Below are 21,431 nucleotides of genomic sequence, written 5' to 3' on the forward strand. Positions count from 1 at the left end.
CCCAGTTTTTGATAAAAAAATCAATTTTTGGTAAGCATATATAGGTCCTGGGTGTCTATATTAATCGCTAGAGCGGTTTATTAACGTAAAACTAGTTATTTTCCTTCAGAACAAAAATTTTGATTTTTCAGCGTTTAAGCGAAAAAGCGCGGGACTTAGTTTTTTCAGCGCAGCTGGTCCCGCTCCATCAGTCATCAGGGGCCACGCTGCTCACTTCAAGTGCGTTTAGTATTCAAGTACAGTAAATATTCTTTATTAATCCATCACGAGTGCTGCGCGTTAGTTGCGTTATCATTTAAATTGTTTTATATAAATTAGATTCTTTAATTTTTTTAACGTAAAGGACTTAGGTTTCAGCAATAGAACGGCGGGATATTTCACGGGCAGACACGAGTGCGGGGCAGACACTCATTCATTGGATTCACTTCAGCGATTCTCTCGATAAATCGGTGTATTTCCTACTTTGGGGATTTAGTAGTTGTTTCTTGGAAAAGAGTTGCGATTTTTTTTTTATTATTATTTGTGTAAGATCACGGTTGTAGTGAGTCCGGGTCGAGGGTGTACTATAGGGTAGTTTAGAAGAGACATGGCACACCAGGAATCACAGAAAATGTTTAACCCAGACAGTGACCAGTCAGTAGGGACCAGTGGGAGTGGAAGTGGAAGTGTAGAGGACAGCACCTCTTCCGACACCACTGGGGACCGCTCAGGTACACCTCATCCACCACTACAACAACCCCAACCCCATCCTCAATTCCCGTACCAACCCCATCCTCAATTCCCATACCAACCCCATCCTCAATTCCCATACTGACCCCATCCTCAGTTCCCATACCAACCCTTCCCCCAACCCCAGGCCACTCCATACCCATTCCAACCCCAGGCCACCCCATACTCATACCCATTCCAACCCCAGGCCACCCCATACCCATACCCATACCCATTCCAACCCCAGGCCACCCCATACCCATTCCAACCCCAGGCGACCTCATACCCACCTCAACCTCAATCCACACCCCAACCTGAGGTCACCCACACCATACCTCAACCCCAACCTCAATCCACACCCCAACCCGAGGCCACCCACACCATTCCTCAACCCCAACCTCCATCCACACCCCAACCCGAGGCCACCCACACCATACCTCAACCCCAACACGTATCTGTTACCTGAATGACTGTGGTGTAAATCAATCAGATCGGCCCCCACACGATCTAACGGTTCACGAATTTCAGGAAATTCCTGAAGTGGGGCTTGTACCTTAAGGGTACCTTTCCTCCTCTGGCAACGAGGGCACGACTTCACGAAATTGATTACCTCAGAAAGTAATCCTGGAAAATAAAATAGAGACTTTGCTTTTAAGTGCGTTTTAAAGATCCCCGGATGCCCTGCAATTTTTGAAGCATGCGCAAGCTTTAACGCTGATGACCGCAACGCGTCCGGAATAACTAGCTGAAATACTGCCCTATCATTCTGGCTATTAGCATAATACAGGACGCCCTGTTTCATTTCAAAATCATGAATAGGTAAATTCTTTTTCTTTTTCGGGTATTTTCCTCCCTCTAAATACTCAATAATTTCTTTCCATCTAGGCTCGCTCATCTGGTATTCTCTCATTTTATCCGATGGAATGGTTTCAATATTTTCATTAATCTGTATTGCCGCTATATTTCTACTTAGCGTATCTGGCACAACATGGGCTGGACCAGGCTTGTACAAAATCTGGAACGAGTGGGCCGAAAGTTCGTGAGACCAGCGTGACATTCGTGGGCATTTTGTTCGCTTCTTAAATATGTGTGTTAACGCTCGATGGTCTGTGTAGATTACAAAATGCCGCTGAAATAGGTAAGGCTCGAAATACCTAACTGATTCTACTACTGCCAGTGCCTCCCGATCCGTAGCTGAATAACGAACTTCAGGTCCTTTGACCTTCCTACTGAAATAGGCTACTGGATGGGGTAAATTATCCGCATCTCGCTGAATTAAGCACCCGCCAATAGCAATACCGCTGGCGTCAGTGTGCACTTCCCACTCTTTCTCAAAATCAGGAATAGCCAATACCGGTGTCGTGATTAGTTGGTCTTTCAGTTTGCGATAGGCCTCGTCATGTTCTGATTTCCACACAAACTTCGCATTTTTCTTTGTCAGATCAGTCAGAGGTGCTGAAATGCCAGCGAAACCTTCAATGTGACGACGAAAATATCCGGCCGCCCCCAAAAACCTACGCACGTCCTTTGCTGTCCTTGGAGTAGGCATGTCAGCAATGACGCGGCAAGAATCTGGGTCAGGTCGGATACCGTCTGGGCACACCTGGAACCCCAGAAATTTGAATTTCTGAGCCGCCAGGGTGCACTTCTGAACATTCAGCCTGAAACCTGCCTGATCTAACAACTTCAAAGTCTCAGTCAAGTCCTGTAGGTGTTCCTCAAACGTCCTGGAATATATCACAACATCATCCAGGTACGCTAAAGAATGCCTACCCAGTACCGGACTAAGGATAAAGTTGATGGCCCTCTGAAACGACGAAGGCGCTGTCTTCAAACCAAACGGCATCCTACGGAATTGATAAGTGTGCCTACCATCCGAGAATGCTGTTTTTTCCCTATCCTGTTCTGCCACCGGAATCGCCCAATACGCCGATTTTGCGTCAAGAGTTGAGAAATACTTAGCAGCACCAAATTGATCTATTATCTCCTGTATTCGGGGCAACGGATACACATCACCCTTAGTTAATTCGTTCACCTTCCGGTAGTCAACACAGAAACGATAACTACCGTCCGGTTTCCGAACTAGCACAACAGGAGAGAGCCATGGTGACGTACTAGGCTCTATCACGCCCTGTCTCAACATTTTCTGGCACTCCTCCCTGATAATGTTCTTTGCCTGTTCCGGCAACCTCCACTGTCTTGTGTACACAGGCAAATGGTCACCAGTTGGAATGGTGTGCTCGATCTTATCAAGGAGACCAATCTGGTCATCCTCTGTCGCAAACAATTTCGGGAATTTTCGTAAAACTCCTCTCAGTGCCTTCCTATCCGCCTGTGCAACATGTTGCAAATCAAGTGCTGAAATTAATTTTTCCACTTCCTCAACATTCTGTGCAACATTTCTCGTCTCGTATTGTACTTTGGATGGTGTTTTAGTGTTCAACATATTCAGTGCACTACATTGTGCAGTGACGGCTGGCGTCTCAGCTGACTCATGGTGAAAGATTTCTGTGTCCTCCACCATGGTTCCCTGAGATACCCTATCACCTGCCCTGAAGCGAAAAGTCTTATGTGAAAGATTGACAACTGGAATGAGTGCACCTTTATCGAGCACTACAACTAAGTGATGAGGAATTAATAAACTATCACATCTCCCAGCCACCTGAAGGGTGGTACCTGGTTGTATGTGACGTCCCACGGCTACTTTAATAAATTTAACAGAATGTGGTGGGCAACTCTGTTTGGCCAATGCATGCAATGCGCATGACCTCTTAACTGTGTCTGGAAGAGACTTAAAAATCAATTTTGGATAGTGCGCATTATATTTCAGCTTCCTCTTAATTGAAGCTACAACTGGGGGATGGTCGATCATCTCCACTGGGTAGGAAGTCTGTCCCAACTGCAACCTGCAGTTCCTAGCCCCTTTTTGAGCAGACAAGGAATAATCAAATCGCGACAGAAAATCAGTTCCCATTAAGATGTGACCAGGAAAATCAAGGTTCTCTACGATCGTACATGTGTGAGGCTGCAATTCCCCATCAATCTCAAAATTAACTGTACCTTGACCTACGATCTCAATCTTTTCCCCATTGACTGCTGTTAATGTCTTTGCGCAACGTTGAAGACGTGCATACTTAAAATTGCTGAAGGCTGACTTTTTAATTACCGTTGCCTGGCTTCCTGTATCAACAAAAGCTGTCAATCTCACACCTTCCACTTTCACCTCAAAAGTAGGCCTACCATCACTAGGAGCCTGCTTTCATGCTTTCGTAGGAGTGACTTCGCAATCCCTCTGTATATGCCCGCGCTTCCAGCAGGAGTAACACCTCCGCGGATCTCTGTTGGTACCCCGCGCAGGGTGGCTCGAACTTGCAGCTGTGGGCTGCTTCCCGCCTGATGAACCCGCGCCACAGTTCCTCGGCTTGGCTCCCTCGCCTTTACTTAACGCCTCTACGTATGGCGACAACTGAGTGCCCGGCGTCTCCGTGCGCATCTGCCTGTCTAAGGCTGTGGTGGCCTGGGGTTGGGGTTGAGGTATGGTGTGGGTGGCCTCGGGTTGGGGTGTGGATTGAGGTTGGGGTTGAGGAATGGTGTGGGTGGCCTCGGGTTGGGGTGTGGATTGAGGTTGGGGTTGAGGTATGGTGTGGGTGACCTCAGGTTGGGGTGTGGATTGAGGTTGAGGTGGGTATGAGGTCGCCTGGGGTTGGAAGTTGACCATCTGTCTAGATACACTACACTAGTTGCATTACCTCAGAAGGATTCTCGTACGGTTGCAGATGCGTTCTTGCGTAGGTTCGTTACTGTATTCGGACCTCCTAAAGTTTTAGTCTCTGACCGGGGTCAAGAATTCAATGGGAATATATTTAAAGAAGTTTGTAAGATTTTAGAGACAACTTCGGCTTTTACAACAGCCTACCACCCACAAGCAAACGGAATGACGGAACGGACTAATCGTTCAGTCAAGGATATGCTTGCAATCCTTGCTGAACATGATGCAAACACCTGGGATGAACACCTACCCTATGTTCAGTTCGCCTTGAATACTGCCATCCACCAATCAATTAACACCCAACCACTTCATTTGTTTACTGGTAATTCATGCAATTTCCCGTCAGGTCTGCTTAACAGACATAATGTTGCATACGGGGAGGACTATCCTTCAGAGGTCCTTGGAAAAATGAGAAATGCATGGAATATTGCAGCTGAAGCGTCCAAGAAGGCACGGACTCGGTATGCTCATTTTTATGACAAGAAAGTGCGCCCTCTTGAGTTGAAGGAAGGAAGCCTCGTATTGAGAGTGAATGAGGCTGCGCCCGCCAATCAGAGCAGGAAACTAGCTCCGAGGTGGCGAGGACCATATAGAGTAATTAAAAGGGCGGGGCCGGTTAATCTTGTTATAAAGGGAGTGTTCGAGGACCAGGTGGAAAGGACAATTCATGTAAATAAATTGAAACATTATCATGCTAGAGAGGAATTAGAACTGCCTTCAGTGGGTCTAGTTCCTGACTCAGCAGTGCTGACTCATGGCTTCACCGACGAGTCAGAAGATGAGGATGACCCTCTGTCATCGCTCATCAGTAGTCAGGTGCAGTCTCGCCACCCTATGGTGACGAGATCTCGCGCTATACAGTAAAGTAACTTCCTTGGTTAGTATAATTTAGTATTCATTAGATTTTCCTGTAAAGGCAATGAGGTGTACTATGTCTATACTTGACTCAGGTAGCAACTTTTACCGTGCTCTTGGGTTCCACCCCTACCAAACCCAGAGTATATCTATGCTTCCGCTGTGTTGTGTCTGTCTGTTCCCAGGTCTGATTGGTACACCGACCCAGTTGTTCCAGCCACACGTGAACCCTTGTCTGTAAAGACCGAGGGGGAGGCACGTTACACAAAGCCCTCCCCCCACCAGACCCAGTGACTCATACATCAGTTACTTTGGGGATGAGTGACTGTCCAAGAGTCACCCGGCCGACGCCTCACGTCACTAACGAGGTTGTCAGGGCCAGCGAGCTGTCCACATTATATAGCAGTCACCGGAGGTGCCATACAACGCCGGGGTAGCTGTCTCGAGATCACCACTACCCACCTGCTGCGTCATCAAGACTGCAGCCATTCCAGCAGTGTTGGAGGAGAGGTCAAGAAATGGAAAGCACGTAGCAGTACTCAAGAATTTCGCCGGAAGATTAATGATTACGTCATCTGAAGTAACAAGAAAGCGGAAGTAAGGCGGTCACAGGTGGAAGGCACGGTTTCCCTACAGAGTACCGGGACTCGCCAATAGAAGGTCGCAAAATTGTCTCCTTTGGCCTAAAGTCGGCGGTACGAGGGTATACACAGTTGGTGTTTACGGCCTAGTAACCTGGTGACATCAAGAAACGCCTGAGATGACGTGAGCAATGATGGAAGACGAGATTCACCTGTTCTGCAAACAAGCAACCCGCCTCTACGACCTTCTGACACCACTCCTGCTAAGAGACACCGTTGGTACATCCAGTCCTGCTCTGCTGTGGTCATCTGCGCCGTCAAGTTTAACATCAAGACTGCTGTGTGAACTGTGATTGATACGAAGGCGTGTGGACTGTCGAGAGCAAGATTAATGGCCGAAGTAACAGTATTCTACAGCTGTCACTTGGCACTCCGCTCTACTACACTCTGTCGTCATTCAGGAGTACCGGATGGGAGTACAAGAGGACCAGGTATTGATGTCTACACATGGGGAGAAGCAAGATCGACACCGTCATCGTCAGCGACTACATTCAGCATCCAGCAGCATCGATTTTTTTTTCTCGATTACTCAATATGAACAATTGATACAAACAACAAAATTGGCTCTGAACATCTGTGTAAAGAACATCTGGACACTTTTGTTTAAATGTTGAAAAACAGATTTAGAATCAATACTTTATAAATGTTGAAAAACAGATTTAAAATAATTCTGGTATAATATATGACTTTTACTCTATAAATTGGTCAGTAATCAAAATCGAAGCCCCTGTGTAATTGTCTCAGCCCAGAACAAACGGTTATGGAAAATTATGTTGTGATACTTTTGCAGAATGTTTGAACACAGGAGAGGCGGACCAATATAAACATTGACACTTCTAGTGAGTGAGAACACTTGGCTGTACAGTCAGCTGAAACCTGTGATATAGTATAGGGATTTTTTTTGTTTATTTTTAGATACATGTAATAAACGTTAGGTGTGTTCCTTAACATGTCAAGGTTGACATTGAGTGGGGAGTGGGTAGTACACGGATGTGAACTTGTTAGTTCCGTAGTACGCTCCCGGATGACTGAAAGTTCAGTCTGAAGTTATAACTTTAATGTTTGGTTGAGCACGGTGTGGCCGGCTCTAGAGGACACATGGACTTGGCTAGTGAAGAGCCAAGAGAGTTTAATAGCTAGTCTTTGATGGTAGAGTAGGGACATGTTATTTAGCTATGTCAGTAAGGATAGGATGTATGTTTCCTGATGTTAGAAGATTGCTGTCAGTTGACAGCTGAGAAATTTATGAATTTAAACATGTTGATGTTGGACACTCAAATATTTGTCAAATTTCATTAGTTAGGGTAGCTTTTGTTTGTGGCATGAGTTGAATTGTGGGTTTGGATACTAAACCTCGTGATTTTTAACAAATTAACAAGGTTTACTATGTGCTTGTGCGGGGGGGGGGGGGGGGGGTTGTAACAAACTAGGCTGTTGTAAGAATTATCCAGAGTGGTTTATCGACAAAAGAGAATGGGAAGCTGAGCCCGCATGGTGACCTGGGAACCTGACCCCAGGGGAATTCGCGGTGGAAAAAACCGACGCTTTGTTCATAAGCTGCGTATAATGAATCATCCTATAGTATTCAGTAATTTAGAGAAATTAGCCTTTATTCATTTTGTATTAAAATTGTATTGTATAATAGTACTGGGTACAATATCAAGAGTATTCTAATTATTGAGTTTAAGTCACCATCAGTGACGTCACGAATCAGATCTAACTTGTAAGGCGGAGTGACCGGCGGTCATAGGTCATCAGGGTTGACAGGTCTACTATTTCTCAGTTTTAATAACCATTTTTGTGATCGGGAACAGCTCTGCCGTTAGAGGCTTGTGTAATTTAATTTCAGTAAAATAATTCAACCAGTCTGGATCAATTCAGTACAAACAGAGGTTAATTGTTATAACTTAACCTTGCTAAAGTAACTGGGTAAGCGATGCGGAACAATACAATGTTCTAGTCTGGGCTAGATCAGACGAGGACAGATCAGTGTGGTCTCCAGAGCAGCTGGGAGAGGTCAAACATCTTACCTCTCCCCAAGACCAGCCCAACATCTTTAGCTGGTCGCCCAAGGTAAAGTTGCTATTGTTAATTATAGGGATAGTCTTCTCATTTGCCACTCAGGTCAAGTAGGGAGTGTTAAAGTGACAGGGAGTGAACATATTTAGATTTTGTTTTAGTTTTTCTTTTAATAAATTAAATTTGTTAATATTTTGCATTTTATTATTTCCATGTGTTTTATGTGTAAACTTGTCCTGGTCACGTGGTCCACACGAGGTAAAGTTGGATTGGGCGCCGATTCTAACATCGATTCTAACATCGAATCAATCCCGTGTAATTAATTTCACACTCTTAAGTTTCCACGGTCATCGAGTGGGGATCAAGCCCCAAGGTTGATTAATTAGCGTGATCGATCCAGACCTCGATCATTGCTCGGTGTTGCTGGTCTGGTGGTGGCAGCGTAGAGGCGACTCTAGGGTTTTGCTCAAAGCCTAGGTCACGTCATACTGGGTGTAGAATCCTAAGTCGGTCAATCGTCTTAGGACCACGTGGCGTGGAGTTGGTTTTGGTAAAAGTTTTGGGGTCCCTTGGTAGAGAATAAAAAGTAAGAATACGGGTAGAGGGAAAAGAAGCAAAGAGAAGTAGAGAGAGGAACTCAACCCGAGTTACACTATCATCATTCCCTAGCCTCAAAACCTTACATTTGTCAGCATTAAATTGCATCTGCCAAAATTTTGACCATTTCAAAATCTTATTTAGATCTTCTTGAAGTGATAGTGAGTTTTTTCCATGTTTATTACCCTCCCGATTTTTATATCATTGGCAAATTTACAAATATTGCTGCTTAAATCTGAATCTAAATTATTTATATATATTATAAACAACAGAGGTCCCAGGACAGAGCCTTGAGGCACTCCACTTACAACATTTTCCCACTCTGACTTAACCACATTTATACTAACTCTTTGTTTCCTTTGGTATAGCCATGCCCTTTGTAGTACCCTCAATACCATGAGCCTCTAACCTTTTAATCAGTCATTCATGTGGCAGTATATCAAAAGCTTTGCTAAAGTCAAGGTACACAACATCACAATCCTTACCACAATCAACTGCCTCAACTATGCTTGAATAAAAGGATAGCAAGTTTGTTGAACATGAACGGCCATTTGTAAAAACCATGTTGTGTATCATTTATTAATTTATGCTTTTCAAGATGAAGGCGAATGGTATTTGCAATTATCGATTCAAGTAACTTTCCTACAATAAACGTTATCAGCTCCTTTCCCACAAGTTAGGCGTTAGGCCGATAGTCTTACGCAAGTGATCTATCTCCTTTCCTGAAAATTGGTACCACACTAGCAACTTTCAACGACTCTGACACTCTTCCTGACTCTAATGATTTATTAAATATGGTAGAAAATGGCTCGCAAAGCTCTTCTTTTCATTCTTTAAGCATTCTGGCAACCACTTCGTCTTGCCCTGGGAATTTCTTTGGTTTGAGTTTCATTATTTGTTTAATAACATCCTCATTGATAACTGCTAAACTAGTCAACCTGTCCTCGTCCTCACCCACATAGACTTGTTCGGCTGAAGGCATAATGTTCTGTTCTTCTTTAGTAAATTACTGATATAAAATATTTATTAAAAATACTACACATCTCTTCGTCATTACAAAGTTATCTGACCTTTCTAAATTTTTAATGGTCTAATCCTTTTTTCTACTCTTAGTTCAATACAACTGAAAAAATCCATTAGGATTTGTCTTTGCTTGCCCTGCTTTGCGAACTTCATAGTTTCTTTTTGCCCTCCTTATCTCTTTTTTAACATTTCTAACCAGTTTTACGAATTCTTGTTCTAAACTGACTTCCTCATACCTAATCATTTTGTACCAAGCTCTCTTTCTACCTAAAAGGTTCTTCAGCTCCTTTGTTATCCAGGGTACTGTGCTTGGTTACTTACGGCGTTGCAAGAATACCATGTAGGGTACTGTGCTTGGTTACTTATGGGGTGGCAAGAATACCATGAAGGGTACTATGCTTGGATACTTATGGCGTGGCAAGAATACCATGTAGGGTACTGTGCTTGGTTACTTATGGCGTGGCAAGAATACCATGTAGGGTACTGTGCTTGGTTACTTATGGGGTGGCAAGAATACCATGTAGGGTACTGTGCTTGGTTACTTAGGGTGTATCAAGAATACTATAAACGTTCTTGTTTTATATTGAACTTTATTAACGTGATCTTTCTTAAATATATGCGAGGCCAACGTTCGTCAGTGCATGTTAGTCACAAGCTCACTTGGCTTTATCCTGCTGCCACTATTGACAATACGGCAAAGTGATCTTCAAGATCTCAATCTCTGGCTAAGTATCTCCTCTACCTTGCAGGTGTTGCTGCTCCTGCCTGACGGGGATTCTCAGCTAAGGAACAGACCAGAGTATAACATAGTTATCAGCAACATGATTTACTCTGATAGTCCTGGTCGACGCCTGAACTTGGTGGGGTCCTTCAACGCTGTGCCATAACGTTTAACCTATGAGAAAAATTTATTGTATAAAGTCTTATACAAGTTAGAATCCCAATAAGTAAGCTCGGTTTGTATTTACAGACTTCGGGATGACTAATTCGATCTTGCACCAGTGATAAATGACTTATTTCACAGTAGTTTAAACATAACCTGCGTGTCCAGCACTTGTTAATGTTGCTGTGAGGACAGATGATATTGTGGGCCTTTTTATCAAAATAAACCTTTACATAAGTGCAGTAGAAGGCTCTCAAATATATAATCAATATATAAGTACACCCGGGCCATAATATTAAAAAAAAGTTTATTTGAATTATAATATAATATAATTATACATAAAACAGTGCACAGGTCTTTATAAGTTAGAATAATGGTCTTACCAGCGGTCTCAAGTCTCAACCACAATAAACAGAACATAAACAATTAAGACCTCAAATATAGGTTCAATATTAATCCTAGACTATAAGAGAGAATGCAAGCAGTCAATGTCTAACACGTGCACTAAAGTTAAGCTTGTAATTAAAATTAATTAAATCACAAAATGTCAATGTGTTTCCTTCCAACATTAACCGTTGACTAATCTACTAAGCTGTTTACGGATAAGAATATTTAGTCATAAATTCCAAACCAAAAGAAATATATAATTAAACATTTGTACCAAGTCATTCCGTTTCATTATAAATTGGAAATATATGAGCATCACCAACACCTTGAAATGGTGAGAGCAAGAGACGACCAAGTGAATACTTGAGAGAGCCAACTGAGGTAAGGCAAGGAGTTAGAGCAGCCAAGCAGGACTCCGGCCGGAGATGAATTAAGTTCTATATAAAGACAAAAGACAAGACTGGTCCATTATACCTAGAATCAACACAAACCTCTTCCGCACCTCATGCCTCTCCTCCTGTCTTGGGGGGCTCCATACACTGGACATGCCCGGGTGCCTCATTACTCGGGACATGCCCGGGTGCCTCTATACACTGGACATACCCGGGTGCCTCTATACAGTGGACATTCCCGGGTGCCCCCATACACTGGACATACCCGGGTGCCTTCATACACTGGACATACCCGGGTGCCTCTATACAGTGGATATACCCGGGTGCCTCATTACTCGGGTCATGCCCGGGTGCCTTCATACCCTGAACATACACGGGTGCCTCCATGCACTGCACATATCCGGGTGCCTCCATACACTGGACATACCCGGGTGCCTCCATACACAGGACATACCCAGGTGCCTCCATACACAGGACATACTTAGGTGACTCCATACACTGGACATACCCGGGTGCCTCCATACAGTTGGAGTTTTAATGGTTAATCAGGGCTGTGAGGGTTTCAGTGACTACATATCAGGTACCATAGCAACTGAAGGACAGAAAATTATTGTAGTAGTCATATATAACCCCCGCCAAATAACAGAAGACCCAGACAAGAATATGATAGAAACAATATGGCCAACATCAATATAATAGAGAGAGCATCTTCTGTAGCTAGCAGGAACGGATCTAGACTACTAACCATAGGAGAATTCAACCACGGGAAGATAGATTGGGAAAACAGAGACCCACATGGAGAGCTAAGCAGCTGGATGTGGCAACAAGAAACTTTCTAAGTCAAACGTCAAGGGACCGACAAGAATGAGAGGAGACGACGAACCAGCTTTGCTTGATCTGATATTTACCCTAAATGAGTCGGTTGTAAGGGAAGTTAAGTTGGACGCCCCCTTGGGAATGAGTGATCATATTGTATTGAACTTTGAGTACCTGGTTGAGCTAGGAATTATCTCCCCCCAAAAAGAACTGGAAAACAAAGGGCTGGCATACCAAAAGGGAAACTATGAGGAGATGAATAAATTCCTAAGGGATATACCATGGGATACAGAACTCAAAAACTAAGTTCGTACAAGACATGATGGACAATGTCACCCAAAAGTGTCAGGAGGCAGTAAGCAGGTTTATCCCGGCCCGACAGGAAAAAACCGAGAAGCAAAAGAAGAATCCGTAGTTTAATCAGGAATGTATAAAAGAAAAAAGGGCGTGAAGGAACTTCCGAAATAAGAGAACACCTGAAAGTAGAGAGAGATACCAGAGAACCAGGAACGAGTATGTTAGTGTAAGAAGAGCCGCTGAGAAAATGTATGAAAATAATATAGCTAATAAAGTCAAGACCAAACCAAAGCTACTACACAGTCGGCGGCACTCGGTTGGTAATCTTGGGCAAGGTATTTTATCAAATCATCTCATTCTTTGGGGCACATGTGAGGAAAACAAATGCGAACAAGCCTGAATGGTCCATAGGACTATATGCAACTGAAAACTCACACAGCAGAAGTGACTCGAACCCATACTGCCAGGAGTACTCTGCTGGCATACAGGATCCCTTAACCGCTCAACCAACACGACCGGACAAAAGAGGATGGTAGCCCAGGCTATTTCTATCCCCCTGCCGGCACTTGGTTGGTAACCTTGGGCATGGTATTTTATCAAATCACTTCATTCTTTGAGGCACTCGTGAGGAACACAAATGCGAACTTAATATATATATATATATATATATATATATATATATATATATATATATATATATATATATATATATATATATATATATATGTATATATATATATATATATATATATATATATATATATATATATATATATATATATATATATATATATATATATATATATATGTCGTACCTAATAGCCAGAATGCACTTCTCTGCCTACTATGCAAGGCCCGATTTGCCTAATAAGCCAAGTTTTCCTGAATTAATATATTTTCTCCAATTTTTTTCTTGTGAAATGATAAAGGTACCCATTTCATTATGTATGAGGTGAATTATTTTTATTGGAGTTAAAATTAACATAGATATATGACCGAACCTAACCAACCCTACCTAACCTAACCTAACCTATCTTTATAGGTTAGGTTAGGTTAGGTAGCCCAAAAAGTAAGGTTAGGTTAGGTTAGGTAGGTTAGGTAGTCGAAAACACATTAATTCATGAAAACTTGGCTTATTAGGCAAATCGGGCCTTGCAGAGTAGGCTGAGAAGTGCGTTCTGGCTACTAGGTACGACATATATATATATATATATATATATATATATATATATATATATATATATATATATATATATATATATATATATATATATATATATGTATATATATATATATATATATACATATATATATATATATATATATATATATATATATATATATATATATATATATATATATATATATATATATATATATATGTCGTACCTAGTAGCCAGAACGCACTTCTCAGCCTACTATGCAAGGCCCAATTTGCCTAATAAGCCAAGTTTTCATGAATTAATTGTTTTTCGTCTACCTAACCTACCTAACCTAACCTAACTTTTTCGGCTACCTAACCTAACCTAACCTATAAAGAGAGGTTAGGTTAGGTTAGGTAGGGTTGGTTAGGTTCGGTCATATATCTACGTTAATTTTAACTTCAATAAAAAAAAATTAACCTCATACATAATGAAATGGGTAACTTTATCCTTTCATAAGAAAAAAATTAGAGAAAATATATTAATTCAGGAAAACTTGGCTTATTAGGCAAATCGGGCCTTGCATAGTAGGGTGAGAAGTGCATTCTGGTTACTAGGTACGACATATATATGTATGAAGTCAATTTTTTTTTATTGGAGTTAAAATTAACGTAGATATATGACCGAACCTAACCAACCCTACCTAACCTAATCTAACCTATCTTTATAGGTTAGGTTACGTTAGGTAGCCGAAAATGTTAGGTTAGGTTAGGTAGTCAAAAAAGCATTAGTTCATGAAAACTTGGCCTATTAGGCAAATCGGGCCTTGCATAGTAGGCTGAGAAGTGCGTTCTGGCTACTAGGTACGACATATATATACATATATATACATATATATACATATATATACATATATATACACATATATATACATATATACATATATATACATATATATACATATATATGCACATATATACATATATATGCACATATATACATATATATGCACATATATACATATATATGCACATATATACATATATATGCACATATATACATATATATGCACATATATACATATATATTTGCATATATATATACATATACATACACATATATACATATACATACATATACATACATATACATACACACAAATACACAAACATACATACACATATATATATATATATATATATATATATATATATATATATATATATATATATATATATATATATATATATATATATATATATATATATATATATAATATATATATGTCGTACCTAATAGCCAGAACGCACTTCTCAGCTTAATATGCAAGGCCCGATTTGCCTAATAAGCCAAGTTTTCATGAATTAATTGTTTTTCGACTACCTAACCTACCTAGCCTAACCTAACCCAACTTTTTCGGCTACCTAACCTAGCCTAACCTATAAAGATAGGTTAGGTTAGGTTAGGTAAGGTTGGTTAGGTTCGGTCATATATCTACGTTAATTTTAACTCCAATAAAAACAAATTGACCTCATACATAATGAAATGGGTAACTTTATCATTTCATAAGAAAAAAATTAGAAAAAATATATGAATTCAGGAAAACTTGGCTTATTAGGCAAATCGGGCCTTGCATAGTAGGCTGAGAAGTGCGTTCTGGCTACTAGGTACGACATATATATATATATATATATATATATATATATATATATTAGTATATTTTGGTAGCAGTCTTTCCTGTAGACATATATTATTAAATATGACCGAAAAAGTAAGATTAATAATTCTAACACGAATTTTCTCAATCTTTCGTACATTACGCTTCACTGTTGGAGTTAAATCAAAAATCACTTCTCCAAAATTCATTTTTATTTCTAGTCTGACGCGACACGGGCGCGTTTCGTAAAACTTATTACATTCTCAAAGACTTCACAAATACACAACTGATTAGAACTTACGTATCTCTGATATTATATCTACATTTGAGTGAGGTGGGAGGGGTGATGTGGCATTAACACAAGACAGAACATGAGGGGATTTTATGCCTTTTCTAGATGTAACAGTCATGGAAAAGGGCCGGAGGTTTCCACACTGCAGTCTACACTAAGGAAACAAACATAGGAATGTGCCTAAATGCCAACAGCGACTGCCCTGACAGGTACAAGAGGAGTGTTGTTAACGCATACGTCGACCGTGCTCTCAGCCACAGCTCAGAATGGAAGCAAGTCGACGAAGAACTCTGTAGGGTAAGGCAGGTTCTAGTCAATAACGGCTTCTCCAATGGTTTCATCGAAGACATCATAAGAAGGAAAGTGAAAAGCCATGCAACCTCTGAAGAGACAACTAACACAACACCTATACCCCCTAGTAGACTATTTTACAGGAACTTCTTTTCCACAGCTCATAAAACGGAGGAAAGGGTCCTGAAAGATATTGTTAATAGAAACGTTATCCCTACAGACAAAAATCAGAGGATACAACTGACGATTTACTATAAAACCAGAAAAACGGCCAGCCTACTCATGAGAAACTCTCCAGACACAAAACAGAACGTTTTAAAAGAGACTAACGTCGTCTATGCCTTCAAATGCCCACTTGGGGACTGTAAGCTCCAAAAAACCCAGTATATAGGCAAGACAACAACATCTCTTTCTAGGCGTTTAACGATGCATAAGCAACAGGGCTCCATTAAGGAACATATAATCTCTTCCCATAACCAAACCATCGCCAGAGAAATCCTAGTAAACAACACAGAAATCATCGATAGATACAGCGATAGCAGGCGGCTTGACGTTTGCGAGGCACTACACATCAAGAAGTCAACACCAGCAATCAACAGCCAATTATTGCACAACTATATTCTACCCACCTCAAGACTCCGCTCCAATATAGAAGCATCAAGAAATATGGACCAATAGGCTTTCTACAAACACTTCTATTCAATACCCATTGTTTCTGTTCTGTCTTGTGTTGATACTTTTAATACCCTATTAATATCCCCTCATGTTCTGTCTTGTGTTAATGCCACATCACCCCTCCCACCTCACTCAAATGTAGATATAATATCAGAGATACGTAAGTTCTAATCAGTTGTGTATTTGTGAAGTCTTTGAAAATGTAATAAGTTTTACGAAACGCGCCCGTGTCGCGTCAGACTAGAAATAAAAATGAATTTTGGAGAAGTGATTTTTAATTTACCTCCAACAGTGAAGCGTAATGTACGAAAGATTGAGAAAATTCGTGTTAGAATTATTAATCTTACTTTTTCGGTCATATTTAATAATATATATATATATATATATATATATATATATATATATATATATATATATATATATATATATATATATATATATATATATATATATATATATATATATATATATATATATATATATATATCCCAGCAAACACAGAACGTTTGTGGACGTTTTTAAATGGTGCCACAAAGGTAATACTGTAACTTTTGACATAAATACGTATATCTGACGTTCTTAAAACCAAAGGATATAACTAAAAACATATATTCTTGAGACACAGTTTTTTAAGATTTATGTAAAAATTTAAAAATAATAGTAAATGCTATGGTATTATAATGTTTTCATGCTTTATATTTAAGAATAAATAATTTTCAGTCAACATTTAGTTTTTTCTGTTTACTTTCTGTAAACCTATCCAATTTACGTTCTTATAACATAAATATAACATTTATATGACGTCAGTATAACGTTATTTACACGACATCATTACGTTATTATGATGTTATATTAACATATAATTCCTGTATGAAAACCAGAATATATGTTGAACTTTATGTTTTAAACCTTGCAAAGTTATCATAAAACTTGGAATAAGACGGTAAGCATGCTTTACTTATGACAATATACAGACAAATCAACAAAAACATTTTAACATAAAAAACATAAACATAACATAAATTGATTGCATGCATGGGAGTTAACTGGAACTCTGTAATATTGCATACATGAACCTTAAGGTACAAACCCAGTGTATTTACCCATGCAGTTCTTTCCTAAATCTAAATTTTTCCAATTTTTACACTTTGTTTCGAGTTCTGTCTTGTGTTGCTACTTTTAATACCCCATTAATGTCCCCTTTGTTATGTCCATTCATCCCATTGTGCACCTCTACCTTATGTCACTCCTAATTCTTTGCTTTTCTAGAGAATGTAATATAAGCTTTGACAATCTTTCTTCATATGACAGGTTAACAGGTAGAACAAAGATTACCATTTATATATGGATAACTATTATAAGTCGGTTTGAATGAGTGAATTGCTGCTTGAAGATAGGTATATATACGTGTGGTACTATCAGATTGCATCGTAGTGAGCCTAAAACCCTTCAGATCCAAGCAAAGGGTAAATGCCAGCAGATACAATTGCGAACACATTGATACCAAAATGAAAGACATATGACGAGAATTGAGGTAACCAAAGTGAAAAGAGTGTTCACATTACATTGCACTAGAGTGCTCCCGGGTTACTTTCTCTCACTTTCTCTGTTTTGTGCGGATGGTACGCCGTGCTTTTGGAGTTTATATGCATTTAAACCTATAGATAATTGTATTGCGAACACATTGATACCAAAATGAAAGACCTAGGATGACAATTGAGGTGACCAAAATGAAAAGAGTGTATACATTTTATCGCTCTTGTGCGCTCCCTGGTAACACACTCTCGCTTTGCTTATTTGTTGCGGATGGTAAGCCGGGCTTTTGGAGTTTATATGCCTTTAGTCCTGTAGAGAATTCTATTGCGAACACATTGATGCCAAATTGAAAAACCTAGGATGAGAATTGAGGTAACAAAGTTGAAAAGGGTATACACTTTTCAGTATTATCACGCTCTCTAATGTAATGAGAGTTGCCTGAGGGTGGCTCAGCTTTCTTTTTCTGGTACCCTTGGCCTACATTCATCTTGTCGGCGGGTGGAGCGCGCTGCTGTCTTTGACATTATATGCACATAGTTCTGTTGGGAATTCTATTGCGAACGCATTGATACCAAAATGAAAGACATAGGACGAGAATTAAGATGACAAAGTTGAAAAGAGTATACACATTTCAGTATTTCCGCACACTACCAGGGAATGTCCAAAAAAAAATGGAGTGAGTGGAGGGGTAACTTGCCCAAAACGCGACAGTGTTTGGGGAGATTAACTTTCGTTCAATACTATTATGCAAGAGGAGCCACACATCTATGGTTCATCCAATAAAATCAGCAGACTTCTAGATGTTACTACTGCTCGGCTTAGACTCGGTTACAAGTATTTCTGGGAATTCTCATTATCTGCCGATGTAGACCTGACCAAATGTTAACTGTCAACAAAATTATTTCGCACACCCCTCCGTCACTATGTGATAGTGAATTCAGAGACAATTCTATAACCAATGTACCAACGATGTGTCAATATTTCATTCAAAATGATCTGGTACCAGAAATTTTAGCCAAATATCCCCAGTTTGCTAACTGTAAGTAGTAACTAAGTGATTGTAACCTATCCACCGCTGCCCACTGGATGGGGAGCGGTGTGCAGGACAAACATATCAATTGTGACACTAGCTCTCCACATATGTCAGTTGCTTAATTTAGAACCTGTACTTGTGATCGATCTCGAACCCATTGTTGATGTGACGACTTATACTGAGTTTTGTAACTAGCTCATCAGGATTGTAACTTGCTTAGCTAAATGAATTGTGGGGTTCAGTCCCTGAGCCCATTATGTGCCTCTGCAACCCTTTCCACTACCGCCCACAAGATGGGTATGGGGTGCATAATAAATGAACTAAACTAACTTTAAGGCATCCTGAAAGAAAGCTTGGAGGGCTTGAAAAATTGCAGAACGAAGCCTTGAGGATAATCCTTGGGTGCCCTCGTACCACAAAGATACTTAATATGAGAAAGGAACTTAATATTCCGAGCGTTGTTTATCGTGTTACTGAAAATAAGTGTCAAATTGGTATAAAAATGCTTAGGCTAGCTCATCCTAACCCTTGCACAGAAGCCCTCCAGAATTTCTTTATTGAATGTAAACATTGTTTCAAATAGATAAATAAAATTGGAACTGAACTCAGAAAGTATCAGATTTATAATTTGTACCAAGAGAGACAACAATAGCACTTTCCTGCACTGTAGGAAATTACACCCTTTTCAATTTTAATCCCTCCCTTTCCATCAAAGGAGCAAATTAGAGATCAGTCCCAGCTTTGTTTTGAGGCAAAGCTCAACGTCTTAAGCCATATTGATGCTCTGTCCACAGAGCATTCTCTCTCTCAAATCATATACACTGATGGTTCCCTAGAGCGCCCAACGGGTGCAGCTGGAAGTGCAGTAGTCCTGGCAATAGGATATGACTTATATTTTGAGTGGGGAGTCCGTATAAACAACTGGGCCTCTACCCTTCAGACTGAACTATTTGCCTTGCTCCTTGCACTGAAATGTGTACAAGTATCCAAACTTGATACATTAATTGTAAGTGACTCTTTATCATCCTTAATTGCTCTCAACTCTTTAAGACATAACTGTAACATGCTTGTGTCTCAAGCTAGACACAAATACAATAACAACTTGAGGAACCTTATCATAAACAATAATCTCAACAAAAATCACATAGTTCTCAGAGGTGATTTCAATATTGACCTAGGGCTACAAAATAGCCCTCAAGTAGACTATTTCCTCAACAGCATGAATTCCTGTATGCTCATCCTCGCAATCACCAGGCCCACCCGAGTCACTCAAACATCTGCGACTACCCTGGATCACTGATGGACCAACATAACAGCTCCTCTTACATCAAGTATAATCACTGACAGAACAACTGACCACTATCCTACCTTCCTTGTAGCGAACATGGCCATAACACCACCAGGTAACAAGAAAATTACCTTTAGGTTACAATGTGAAGCGGCAATAGGCAATCTCACAAATGCCCTCCACAATGTAAACTGGGAATCTAAATTTATCAATACACAGGATAATAATTCGTTAACTAGCCTCTTTCTAAAATTTTACGCCTTTACAATACTTATTGTCCTCTCCTCACCAAGCAAATAACTGGCAAAAGGTTAAATAATCCCTGGCTCACTAATGGCATACTTAAAGCAATCGACAAGAAACATGAATATGAAAAAAAAACTTAGGATTGGCCTAGTTGGAAAAGAAGTAGTTAAGAGGTACTCATCAGTGCTTACCAGTATAATAAGAGCAAAGCGTTCCTATTACGAGAATAGATTCAAAGAAGCAAAAGGCAACATAAAAAGCACATGGAGAGCCATCTCTACCATCATAGGAGCTAAACAACATTTACATAATAAGATAAAAATCTCCAAGGATGGTTATACACCTGCAACAGATCTTGAAACAGCAACTGAATTTAATAGCTTCTTTTCATCGATTGGTGCTCACCTTGCCCGAAAAATCCCAGAGACTCAGACATATGTTACCACATATCTTTCACGCAGCTATCCAAACTCTCTTCTCCTCTCTCCGGTCAGCCCTACAGATGTTGTGTCCATCATTCACTCGCTAAAAACCAAAGCTGGGAACATTAGTGAAATACCATCGATGGTACACAGGCGTGCCTCCCATGCCCTTACACCATCCATAGTACTGCTGTTCAACAAATCCCTAGAGTGTCATACCTTCCCTGATATCCTTAAAAAAGCAAGAGTAACGCCAGTTCATAAAGGAGGTAACACGGCAGACATAAATAATTACAGACCCATATCGAATCTACCTATATTATCAAAAATATTTTTTTTTTTTTTTACAAACAGCTCTACTCCAATCTTGTAAAATTCAATATACTAAGTCCCTGTCAGTTTGGCTTCCGCTCCCAAAAGAGTTCCAATGATGCTATTGTTAGTCTGCTTGACTTAATCTTC

The 21,431-nt window shown here is 40.1% G+C and overlaps 1 protein-coding gene across 1 annotated transcript in view; it reads left to right on the plus strand.

The window, feature by feature from the left end:
• LOC123749033 (uncharacterized) overlaps positions 1 to 10,499 on the plus strand; it is a 121,338-nt gene extending 110,839 nt beyond the window's left edge. Inside the window, exon 8 of the mRNA XM_069326606.1 lies at positions 10,362 to 10,499. Within this exon, the coding sequence (XP_069182707.1) occupies positions 10,362 to 10,499 (138 nt within the window). The remainder of the gene's footprint in view (positions 1 to 10,361) is intronic.
• Positions 10,500 to 21,431: the final 10,932 nt, after the last annotated feature.

The sequence above is a fragment of the Procambarus clarkii genome, chromosome 2 (assembly GCF_040958095.1).
Source record: "Procambarus clarkii isolate CNS0578487 chromosome 2, FALCON_Pclarkii_2.0, whole genome shotgun sequence".
NCBI classification, from domain to species: Eukaryota; Metazoa; Arthropoda; class Malacostraca; order Decapoda; family Cambaridae; genus Procambarus; species Procambarus clarkii.